Source organism: Alosa alosa, chromosome 15, assembly GCF_017589495.1.
Source record: "Alosa alosa isolate M-15738 ecotype Scorff River chromosome 15, AALO_Geno_1.1, whole genome shotgun sequence".
NCBI lineage: Eukaryota > Metazoa > Chordata > Actinopteri > Clupeiformes > Clupeidae > Alosa > Alosa alosa.
This window is the reverse complement of record NC_063203.1, coordinates 30,097,344-30,110,248: the sequence shown is the minus strand read 5'-3', so window position 1 is coordinate 30,110,248 and position 12,905 is coordinate 30,097,344. Positions and strand designations below refer to the sequence as shown.

The following is a 12,905-nucleotide window of genomic DNA, read 5'->3' as shown; positions in this document are numbered from 1 at the left end:
TCTGGGTGTCAGAGTACAGTATCTGGGTGTCACAGGACAGTCATGGGAGTCACAGGACAGTGTCTGGGTGTCACAGGACAGTAGTGGGGTGTCACAGGACAGTAGTGGGTGTCACAGGACAGTGTCTGGGTGTCACAAGACAGCAGTGGGGTGTCAAAGGACAGTAGTGGGTGTCATACTGTAGGACAGTGTCTGGGTGTCACAGGACAGTGTCTGACTGTTTTGCTGCCACTGCTGCTGGACTAAAGGTAAAAAATAGGCCTGACAGTGAGGCTTTGTTTAGGCTAAAATATAAGGTTTATGAATAATAATAACAAGATTTAATTAAAGTAAACATGTAAAGGTGAGTTTAACAGATGTGACCTTTACATTATTCAAAGCTTGCTCAGGAGCTAGGCTTACTCCATTGATGTAGTTTGTGATGAGATCAAACTCCCAATAGACTTGCTTCAAATGACCAGAAATCATTTAAGGAGTTATTTTCAAAATGTTCCATTCGCAAACCATATTTGCTGATAGGAACTTCTGCTGAAAGAAAATTAGGCTACATTTCGTGTGGACATCATCGTGCAGTGGTTGTCATTAGCCTATATTAAATATGAACGATTATCGATTATATGAATCTATTCCGGCTACAGCTTTTATTGCGCATAAGGAATAGGTGATTGGGCTATTAATCGGCTACAAGGTGCTGCAATCTATCGAAACATGTACCAAGCCTTCTCTGGGTTTGTCCATTGCTGGGTATTACCAGCACTGTTCACATAAAACATGTTAACCTATTTCACTTAATTCGCTTCTGTGTGCCCAATTCCCAAACCATGTTGGCTGACTGACTTTAGACAGAAAATTAAATGTTTGTGAACATCAAGCCGTTTACCTGTGAGTCGATTAGTCAGTCTATTAGTCAGTCAGCAGCACTCTCACAATCTTTACAGCAACACGACACAAGATTCCTCCAACTTTAGCCCTGCACGCCACTTGTTGCCTTAATATTTTCGGAGTGTCTATTTGCACCCCTGGTATGAATAGCCTGGGCCACACAGGTGAGCTATTCACACCCTGTGACGTAACAACAAAAAAACGTTTCTCGCGTGCTCGTTTTTTCGTTTCAGCAGAGAGTGAGGAATTTTGAAAGTTTTCTGTACTAATATCTGTTCAAATTAAGTTTCAGGTGGAAAAGTTGTGTTTTATTTTCATAATCTTTGTTCAGTGAATAACTACAACCATCAGTTTGTTAGTTAACAAAAATTTGTGATTATGACACTCAGGCCTATGAACTATAAGTTTGCCTGCAAACTCTCTTCTGTTTGTGGAAATAGATAGCTCAGTGGTTAGTGTCATGGTTTAATACGTGGGAGACCAGGATTCCCATGTAAAGCGTTTTGGCAGAGATAGAAGTGGTAGAAGTGTAAGTGTACATGTGTACCAAAGTCTCTGCAGAGAAGGCGTGGAATTTGAAGAAGAGATCAGTTCTCAAACAGAAGTTTTGATTGCAACAATTAGCTATTTCATGCACCAGGGTGTAAATAGCACACATTACTATATGCATCAGGGTACAAATACTGTAGCATCCACTTCTAATTATAAAGTGATGCAAACAGCATGCCACACAGCTGAGCTATTCACACCCTGTGACGTAACAACAAAAACATGTTGCTCGTTTACATGCGTGTATGGCAAATGCGTATTTGGTCCTATCTGAAATTATTAGCCGTCTGTAGCCTATAGCAGGGGTTCCCAAACTTTTCCACAACAAGGCCCCCCAAATATCACTAGGTTCTGGCCAAGGACCCCTTGATGTGTTATTAAACCCATCGACAATACTACGGCAAATGTAAAATTACATTAAGCTAATTCTAATAATTATTTTAGCCACAATCACTTCGCGATTGAGCATACAGTGTGTAAAAATTGCATTTGGAGCTTTCTGCTATATGATAGCTATCACTCTACTATTATTCCCAGTCATTATAATGGGAAATATAATGTTCAGATATGCGACAAATTATTCTAAAGGCATTGTATAACAACCCTCATAGTAATAGGTATATTTAACATTTTTCAAATGTATTTATTTGTTGCTTTTATTTTTCCTTTCAAATTGCTGAGGCCCCCCTGGCACCCCCTCGCGGCCCCCACTTTGAAAACCACTGGCCTATAGCACCTGCAAACTGTGTTGTCCCTATCTGGACACATAGATGTGTTAAAAACGATGCAAGTTGTGTTGTTTTCAACACATTCATTTTAAGAGTGTGTGTGTGTATATTCACTCCAAGCAGGCCTACCATAACTTCCCAACTGTGCACTGTAGCCCATAAACTGCACAACAGTATAGTAGTATAGTATCACTAATTCACTAAAATTCAATTCTGGCAACAGTAACACAGACTCCCTTATGGCAATTAACCATAGTTTTACTATGACAGAATAACCATGTTTTTTTTGGGTAACCATGACCATGTTTTTTTTGTTTTCATGGGTAACCATGATAACCATGGTTTATCACTATAGTTGATAAGTATAAGTATATATACTTTTTTGATCCCGTGAGGGAAATTTGGTCTCTGCATTTAACCCAATCGGTGAATTAGTGAAACACAAACAGCACACAGTGAACACACAGCACACAGTGAGGTGAAGCACACACTAATCCCGGTGCAGTGAGCTGCCTGCTTCAACAGCAGTGCTCAGGGAGCAGTGAGGGGTTAAGTGCCTTGCTCAAGGGCACTTCAGCCGCGGCCCACTGGTCAGGGTTCGAACCGGCAACCCTCCAGTTACAGGTCCAGAGTGCAAACCAGTGGGCCACGGCTGCCCATTATAATAACTAAGATAACTAAGCACCATTCCCCACAGGGGCGCTGCTAGAAAATGTGGGCCCTCTGCTGGTTCCTCTGTGGGCCCTCTGTCAGTGCAGGGCCCTTAGAATCATCCTAACTCCACACACAGACATAGGCTGTCTCTAAACGTAATATTTAATCTAATGTTTGACTGTTTTTTGGGAGAAGAGTGGACAAATTGATCTTGATTTCCACGAAGTTGACTTTACCAGGTGCACTTTTACAGCTTACATTAGGTCAAATTCAGGTCACATAATACACATTTTGTGATGAAGCAGAACAAAGAACTGTTTTTTATGTTCTTGTGTGGATATTTCGTGTTTTCTGCTGTCAGTTGCTGTACATTTGTGGCAACTAACCATAACTGTCTCAAGAGAAAGTCAGTCATACTCTGCCGCTTCTTCAAAAGCGTATGACAGCTCAGGCTTTCTACTGGGGGAAGCTGTGGCAAGATGCCTGGCCCCAGATAAGACCTGTCCACACTAGAGAGAACGCGAGCAAGAGACAGAGCATGGCGAGCCTGTGGTGAGCGCTGACTGCCGTGAGCTGCATTTATCACGCTATTTCCCTGCGCTACATGAAGCACACACTGCGCCATTTATCATAACATCTCCCCGCACTACATGGAACACACACTGCGCATGAGTATCAATGCCACTGAAGTCTAATGTTGGTTTTACAAATTTGCAAAGTGGACATTTGCCGCTTGCCACTGGATGTGTCAGCGAACAAGACAAGTCTCCACTGCGTTGCCAGATGACACTGCATTACACACAATCTTGTTTACAACAGCCATTTGAATAATTACAGGTATGATATTTAATTATTAATCTTGGTTATATAATGATGGCTGTTTAATGCTGTCAGTTGTGCTCTTTGCTGTGGGTCATGCTGTGCGAGCTGGCCTTACTAAAGATGTACTTTGACTAGAGAGATGCATAGAGAGATTGCCTGGGTTCTACGGTTTCTTATTACCACTTAGTGCCAGGTTTTGACCACACCCGACCATTAGTGTGAATACCTCTTATGAGAAACAGAGAGAGAGAGAGGATGTGAGGAAGTAGAGGCTTGAGTGTGTGTGTGTTTGTGTGTAATAAATATTCGGTCACTCTACAGAATGTCAGATTACAACTAGAGGCGGTTTTCACTTAGCCAAACACAGACCCACAGAGAAGTTGTGAATATGGCAGTTACATAACAGTTGTGGATCAGTGATGCCATTGCCAGATCACTGCTCTGCTTTAAGTATAAGTATATATACTTTTTTGATCCCGTGAGGGAAATTTGGTCTCTGCATTTAACCCAATCGGTGAATTAGTGAAACACAAACAGTACACAGTGAGGTGAAGCACACACTAATCCCGGCGCAGTGAGCTGCCTGCTACAATGGTGGCGCTCGGGGAGCAGTGAGGGGTTAGGTGCCTTGCTCAAGGGCACTTCATCCGCTGCCCACTGGTCAGGGCTCGAACCGGCAACCCTCCGGTTACAAGTCCAGAGTGCTAACCAGTGGGCCACGGCTACCCTGAAATATGCGAGCAGCTTTAGAAAATTGGGAGATTGATTGTAGCTTTCAAAAAAATGCTGTGTGAGGGCTGAGCTCAGAGATCTCAAGGAGAGGATTTTTTTTTTGTTGACGATGCAGTCTCCACGCCAGGCAGTTGACGATGCCAAAACGGTGTAAGCAGAGGGAGGAGAGAGCAGAGGGAGGAGAGAGCAGAGGTAAAGAATGAAAAGAGAGAAAGAAATGAACTGAGAGGGATACAGGAAGGAAAGAGAGAGAGAGAGAGAGGAAGAAAGAGAGCAAAGATAAGAGAGAGTGTGTGCACATGCGTGTGCAAGAGAGAGAGAGGAAGAGCTGATAATATCTGGGCCAGCCGGTCTGTCTCATCCTCCTCCTAGTGGCGGAGAGAGGAACTGCAGGTTGCTGTCACCCTGTGGAGGGTTGCTCATGAGCACGCAGGCCGTCTCTCTCTCTCTCTCTCTCTATCTCTCTCTCTCTCTTTATCTCTCTCACTCTCTCACTTTCACTCTCTCTCTATCTCTCACTCTCTCTCTCTATCTCTCACTCTCTCTCTGTCTCTCTCTCTCTCTCTCTCTCTCTCTCTCTCTATCTCTCTGGCAGAGTTGCCAAGTCACGCTTTTGGCCAGAGACTCTGTGTCGCTTCCTCATGGTGCCTTTCGGGATCCAACGTCTCTCCACTCAAAGCAGCCCATGCTGACAACATGATTACTTTCACAGAGGGTGGGTGGGTGGAGGGAGTGTGTGTGTGTGTGTTGGGGATTCTGTCTCAAACATGGAAAAAACGATTGGTTGGATCAGCAGCTACCATAAGACAATTATCTGGATGAAAGTCTGTGGGTAACTGCTGCAGTTTTCACTATAGATTGTGGGGTTGAGTTTAAGGGCTCTCAGTAAATACTGCAGATCGATTCTCTCTGGTATTGGTTGGATTTAATGTTACCTGGTTTCCTTTTTGACTGTCAATAAAGGAACCTTAAAAGACTCTCATATTGGCTTCTCTCTCTCTCTCTCTTGTCTTGGTTTTTCTCTCTCTCTCTCTCGTCTTGGCTTCTCTCTCTCTCTCTCTCTTGTCTTGGCTTTTCTCTCTCTCTCTCTCTTGTCTTGGCTTTTCTCTCTCTCTCTCTCTCGTCTTGGCTTCTCTTTATCTAAAATAAACAAACTTGTGCATTTCTCAACACACCTCTGCCCTCTGCACAGTAATGAACACCACTGCACTCTGCACAGTAATGAACACCACTGCACTCTGCTCCCAAACATCCGCTTGGCTGCGCTCTCTCCTTCCCTCTGGCCCGTGGACCCTCCAAGCCAATATTTATTGTAGATTTGGTCGCCATGAAACTGAAGCACTCTGTCCTGGAGTGTATTGCAAATCTGAACCACACTGAGATGAGAACACATCTTCTCTACATATTATTTATGTGGTCAATTGCATATTATTTATGTGCAGCAGTCATGCTGTGCAATCCCAAATCATAAAATGAAAATAATAACATAACCAAATTCAATAGTATTCCATTCTATTTCAGATTTTTATTATATTTTTCAATCAGTGAGAACAATGTGCCTAGAGAGAGAAGGAGGGAGAGAGAAACAAACAAAGAAAAGAACAGCTGTAGTGAGTTACAGTAATTAAAGGGATAATCATTCAACAATAATCTTTCTCCAGAATGACTGTGTCCCTTGTGGCGCGTTTGCTCTGCTCTTTTGGACACAGTTGTAGTCAGTGTTTGTTGATGGTGTCCGTTTGTGTGTTAATGTTTCACAAAGAGGCACGGAATCTCATGTCTTTGTGTGTTAACGTTTCCCAAAGAGGCACGATATCTCTTTCTTGCATTTTTATGTGCAAGCTGGCTGGAACAGGAGTGTTTGTTTGGCCAAGACGAATGACATCGAACTTTGCTGACCTAAAGACACTCATGCATTCTACTGGCCAAACTTCAGTAGGACAAATTAGGCCTTCACACGTTATCTGAATAGTAAGGTAATTCACCAAGGAATTTGCTTTAGCCTTAATCCAAACATAACCCTAACCCTAATGTAAACCCTCACCCAAACATAACCCCTAACCCTAACGTAAACCCTAATCCAAACATAACCACTAACCCTAACGTAAACCCTAATACAAACATAACCTAGCCTAGAAATCTAGACGCGCCCCTAGCAATTACATTTGCTGCCAGGGCTAGTCTAGCAACTCTCCGTTGGCTTGTGAGCTCCAGAAATCGAAACTCAATCAGGCCAATGAAATCGTGTATAGAGTCGTTAGGTGGGCTTAACATAATGATTGATGGCAGAGTTGCAACGGTTTGGCTTGAATTCCCTGCTACTTGAAAACAAATAAGATATATGTTGCTGTTGGCGAACAGTGTGACACGAGTTAAGCTTTTATTAAGTTGGCAAGCGTTTGAACTAGCCAACTAGCTCCGCTAATGGTGGGAAACGCATGGGACTCATAGCTGCCGCTGTCCCTATTGCGTGCAGAGGGAATTTGAAAGACAACTGATTATCCTGCCCCTCAGACTGAGCACTGCAAACGGTGAGTGCCCAGACCCTACATTTTAATGTGGGTCTGGCTCGTCAGGCTAAACATAACCCCTAACCCTAACGTAAACCCTCAAACTAACGTAAACCCTAATCCAAACATAACCCCTAACCCTAACATAAACCCAAATCCTTTCTATAGAGGATTTTTTGAGTGCTGTGTCATTCATTAGAAAGTCTCTGCTGTTAGTCAGTTAGTCTGTTTTTGAGTTTGGAGATGTACCGACTCCACAACTGTTGCACTTCCCAGCCAGTTGGTGTAATAGATTGGCCACTATGAATCAGTGACAATAACTCAGACAAACAATCCAAATGGATGGCTTATTTAGAAATTTAAACTAAGTAAAAAAAAACAAGTTGTCACATTAATACCATGCAATCAGTTAAACCAATTAGAAGCCAATAATTATGCCATTATCAATCATTTCTTATTTAAAATGTACAAAATTGGAAATGTCCTTGTTTGAGGTATCTTGTCAAGTTACCATAGCACTGAAATATTTCACAGGTCAGAGAACATGGACAAATTTAAAGTCCAGAAAAAAACTGTAAAACAGAAAAAAGAAAGGAAAATAGCAAACTCAAGTGTTGCATAAGCTTGTGAACTCAAGTCCTTGTGTTGTGCTTGTGTGAGCAAAGGAGTGTGTGTATTCTTAGCTAGTTGTGTCTCCTAACTTGATGCCTTTAAGCACAACTAACTTCTCAAAACAGTGTTGCATTCAGACGACTCCTGTTAATCAGTCCAGTAAAGGAATGTTTTTCTTAACTACAATTCATCATTATTTAATGTTTTTAAAATCATTTATATGACTCCAGACTTGTTTGTTCTGCAGAATGGCAGCCTATACATGAAGTCACACACACACACACACACACACACACACACACACATACACACAAACACACAAACAAACTAAAACACAAAACACACCATCACAATTACACACCCCTACACACAAGCACACAAGGCACAAACCCACAGAGGACAACTTTCACTGTTCCATGTTGACACTCTCTTTCCCCTAACGTGATGTTTCACACCATCGCTGACCTTCTCCTCACTTGGTTGCCTATGGTTCATTGTCTTGTGCAGCTGTAGTTACCAGGCTTTAAGAATCACAGATTTGTAATCAAGTTTTTGAATTTTTGATTTCTTGTCCAGGAGGTTCCATGGCGGTGGAATTGGGCAACGACTCCACTTGCAACAGCTCCTCAGAGTACAAGCACACCACCTACGCCGTGGTCTACAGCCTGGTCTTCATCTTCGGCCTGCTCGGCAACGGCAGTGCCCTCTACGTGTTCTGCAAGCTGTCCATCAAGAACCGGCTGTCCACCATCATCCTCATCAATCTGGCCGTGTCCGACCTGATCTTCATCCTCGCCCTGCCACTGCGCATTGGCTACTACATGCGGGAGTTGTGGTCCCAGTCGGGCGGCGGAGGTAGCGGCAGCGGAGGTTCGACGGGCTTGCGTCCGCACACCGAGCGTGAGGTGGACGTACTGGACCTGGCGTGCCGGGTGTCCACCTACCTGTTCTACATCAGCATGTACTGCAGCATCTACTTCCTGATGGCGCTGAGCGTGTGTCGCTACCTGGTGCTGTCCGGCCGCCTGCGTCACCAGAACCGGGTCTACTGCCGGCGCGTGCGCCTCCTGTGCGCGGGCATTTGGACCTTCGTCGTGACCATCAACGTGGCATACGTGGCGGCCATGGATGGCTTCCGGGTCAAGGCGAGCGGCTGCTTCGAGCCCAGCGGGGCGGACACCTGGAACTTCCTGTACCGGGTCAACACGCTGGCCGTGGTGGTGGGGTTATCGCTGCCGCTGGTGCTAGTGCTGGCCTGCTACGCCCTGATGATCCGCCACGTCCTGGCGGCGCGGGCTGGGCGGAGGATGCGCGACGTGGTGCTGATCTGCCTGGTGCTGACGGTCTTCTGCCTGTGCTTCCTGCCCTATCACGTCCAGCGCACGCTGCACCTGGCCTACTCGCGGGAGCCCGCGCCGTGCGAGAGCCGGGTCCAGCTGGAGCGCAGCGTGGTGGCCACCCTCTGCCTGGCCGTGGCCAACAGCGTCCTGGACCCGCTTATCTTCCTGTTCGTGGGCAACGGCTTCCTGCAGGCGGTGCGCAAGACGCTGGCGGCGGCGGTCACTGGCGGTCACTGGCCCTGGGGGAAGGGCAACGGCTTCAGCTCGTCCAGCAGGGGCACCACATCCTCCCCCACGCCTCCCTCCCCCCACGCCCAGCAGCTTCTGGTCTTTGTCCAGCCCCCGAGCCCAAAGCAGGACAGAGGGGACGATGGCGACAGCACTGCCCTGTAGTGACCTGACTCATGAAAGCATCAGCGAACGTGCCACCACCTCACAGCTTGGACTCAACTCAGTTAGAATGGCAGGTTTACGACAAGGAGGAGAAACTTTCTAGAAGTTCTAGATATTTCTTTGGTATGGCCCCAGAACATTTAACCTTTTGCAGTTTGTTTATACAAGTCAGATACAATGCAAACAAATGGCTGAGCAAGAGTCAGATTGGATCAGAGTAATAAAAAATAACTAAGTCTACCGTAAATCCTCAAATTGTGACCGGAGTCTTTTAATAACTTAGGCTGCGCAAAGCACAAGTCTTTATTTGGGGCTGGCTTATATTCAAGGTAGGACAAAGTGAAGATCCGCACACTGTAGAGCTCCCATTATATTCGAGGCAGGCCTTTATTAGTGGGTTTGATCCAGCAAGCCCACTATTGTTCTTCTTAAGTTTTCTTATATATTATTCCTGTTCACCCACTTTTTGTACGAACTACTGCTCCTAGACCGTTTGAGCTATCGACGCGGTTCAAACTCCAAAAATTCAGGCCCGAAACGGTATAGGGAGCTTGTTACTTTCGTGTCGCTCGCCCTTGTCGTTTTCGCGTTATTCCCGTTTTTCTGCGTTTTTCGGCCCCATTGAAATGAATGGCGGAATATTCAGGATTCTAATTCTGATTGTGACATCACAGCTCTAATTGTTTAAGCTTGCATCTGGCAGAGTTCTAAGCCATCTGGCACTGTCTAATGGGCTGGGCTGGGCTGTCTGTGTATATGAAGGTGTGTGCATGTAACTTTTGACCCGTATGTCCGATTTTCATAAATGAGGTACCGTTGGAATCCTCGAATGAAGCCCAGTCCAATGCCTTGCCAGCACCAAATGTAAAGGTTGCGCTCTGCCATCTTTTTTTAAAGTGAATCCATGTTCATACAGGTCATTTAAAAAATAAAAAAACTTTTTCCCAGTCCATTCAGCCCAGTTCAATGCCCAGCTAGCTCGATTCAAACTTAATCATGTATACAGTTGTATAGATTATAACATTGAGAAACACACATTCATACAAATATTATGCACATCCATGCAACACTACTATTCAAGTTAAGTTACTCAGTCCCTTCATGACGGTGTGTTGCAAGGCATTCTGGGTGCTGTGCTGTGATTCGACGGCTCGTCACCTGACCCACCAACGTAGAGTAAAAATAAATCACTACCAAGGCTCCAAATAGCAACACACACCGTAGCATAATGAGGGTATCTACATGTAAACCGAAGCATTGAGAACTGTGTAAGTCTACAGGCAGTTTATTAAAAAGAAAAACAGTACCGTTCACGTCTCGTTCACAGACGGGCGCCATCTTGGGAAAACAGAACTCTCTGGGATGTGGCGTAAATCTCGCGTGCAACCAGCATGATTGCCCTAACAACCAGCATAGCAACCACAATATTTATGCGTTTTAGCTTATTGGATGTTGCGTTAATGCAGATAACTTTTGATCCGTGTGCCCGATTTTCATAAATGAGGTACCGTTGGAATCCTTGGATGAGGCCGAGTTCCATGCCTCTGATCAAACCCACTCTTGCAATTCCTCGGAACCGCAAATCTAGTTTCTTATGAGTCTTCTGTTGTAGAATTTTATTCTTACAAATAAAGTAGGCTAAAAGGCTAGGGTACAACCGGGACGATTGAAATGGAGGACGAATGAAACATTCCGGTTTTCTCCTAGTGCAACGATGATAGACAGTCATCATTTGGACAAAACATAGAGCATATTAACCTCCGTTGCTCAGCCAAATGCCTTCCTGTTACGTCCTGGTATCACGGAGTTGCAGGCGATAAACTATTTTTGATGGTCACAAGTTTACTTCATTAGCGGTTTATTTTTTTGATTATTAAAGAGTGTTTTTCATTTAAAGGTTTGACTTCATGCTTATTCAGTAGACCATTTAGTGCTCTCCCCAATCCCAGACGTTCACATTGCATGTTTGTTTGTAATGGATGCAAAACAGCCTATAATGCTAAATGTCTACGGCGGGACGATTGAAACACCTGTTTCATTTGTCCCGACCAGGCAGTAAACCCCATTTATTCTAAGTCAATGCACACATATCTGTGTTTATACTATATTTTATGCAGGTGAGACATGGAAAAGCAGCTTTAGAAAGATGCAAATATATATTGGGGCTATCAGGTAGGGGGTCCAGTTTTGCCATGTTAACCTATGGAGACTGATGGCCTGTGGGTCATGAAGGGCACTTATTTGTATGTGTGGTGGATTTAACCACGTAAAACAGAGTTAAATAACATTTTGTACTATAGAAACATTATATAATTCGAAACATGCATTATTCTAGCTATATTAATGGCATAGTGCATGCTATTTCCATAACCGCGAGATATGCGCTTCACCATGACGGCAATGAGTTGTTAACAGACATGAACCGAGACATATAGCCCAGCAGCAATCTATCTAAAATAACACATACTTGAAGTACCATTAATGATATGTTGTCAAATATTGAAATTGTGGGAAGTTTACATAATTTAAGCTGTATGTTTCATTTGTCCCCCATGCTGTTTCATTCGTCCCAGCCAACGCATTTTCGACTTCTACTTAAATAACTCTTGAACGGTTTTGTTCAGAGCTGTAAATGTAACTGTATTTGACAGAGGATAGATGTAGGTTGCTAGTGACAAAATATTAACTTTCAGTGTTTTACGATGTCTTTGTAAATTACGTTTAATTAAGAAGTGTTTCATTCGTCCCGGTTCTCCCCTACTCATAAAATAACAACTTGCCAGACACGGCTTCATGAACAATAACAAATTAGGATATATTTTTCTAACACGTTTTATTGTGAGACATGCATTTTGTTTGGAGTGGCTACAGGCTATCAAAAGCAGACGATTTTCGTTTTGGTTTGGGATTTTTATTTACTTTTGGACTGTTTGATATTGCTAAATGTTGGGACTGATGGACACTGAAATCTGGGGGTATTTGATGGTTGACTATTATGTTTTATGTAGTTGAAAGAGTGTCAGATTTCCTCATGCTTATTGCCAGACATGCAGCCGCTTTCATTCCGTGTGCTGTGCTTTAATGGAAAAGCGTAGCCAACTAGCCTAAATTTAGTTATTTTTAAATGATGTATGATTTAGGCCAGTGGTTCTTAACTGGTGGGTCGGGACCCAAAAGTGGGTCGCAGAACCATTCTGGGTGGGTCGCGGAGCTTGTGGTTAAAAAAAAGGAAGAAATCGCCCATTTCAAATAGACTTAAATTGAGATGAAATGGTGCAGAATCCACAGTGTGCGATGTTCACAATTGCTGGAACATGAGTAAAAATGCCTCATAATAAAGTACACCTGTCAAAGACAGACCTGTCAAGTACTTTAAGGTGACATCAGGAACTGGAGACTTCACAAATGTAATGCCAAACAGCATGTTCCAAACAAATAGGCCTACAGGCACTTCGCCTTTCTTAGCATGTAGCTCACCAAATCTGTTGTCTTGAACGCTATAAAATATATATGGGTCGTGACTTCATGAACATGGGAAATTGTGGGTCCCAAAGCCAGACCAGTTAAGAACCACTGATTTAGGCCTACTTTTTTTTCTTAAATCCGTAGGTTGGAATGCCTTGCGGCAACAATTGTGTTTAAATATAGCAGGCCTAGTAACTGCTTCAGCAAATCAGAAGGGG

The 12,905-nt window shown here is 43.9% G+C and overlaps 1 protein-coding gene across 1 annotated transcript; it reads left to right on the top strand.

The window, feature by feature from the left end:
* The first annotated feature begins 8,073 nt into the window (after positions 1-8,073).
* LOC125307936 (cysteinyl leukotriene receptor 1-like) lies at positions 8,074-9,222 on the top strand. The gene has a single exon (XM_048264067.1). The coding sequence runs from the start codon at positions 8,074-8,076 to the stop codon at positions 9,220-9,222; it is 1,149 nt and encodes a 382-aa protein (XP_048120024.1).
* Positions 9,223-12,905: the final 3,683 nt, after the last annotated feature.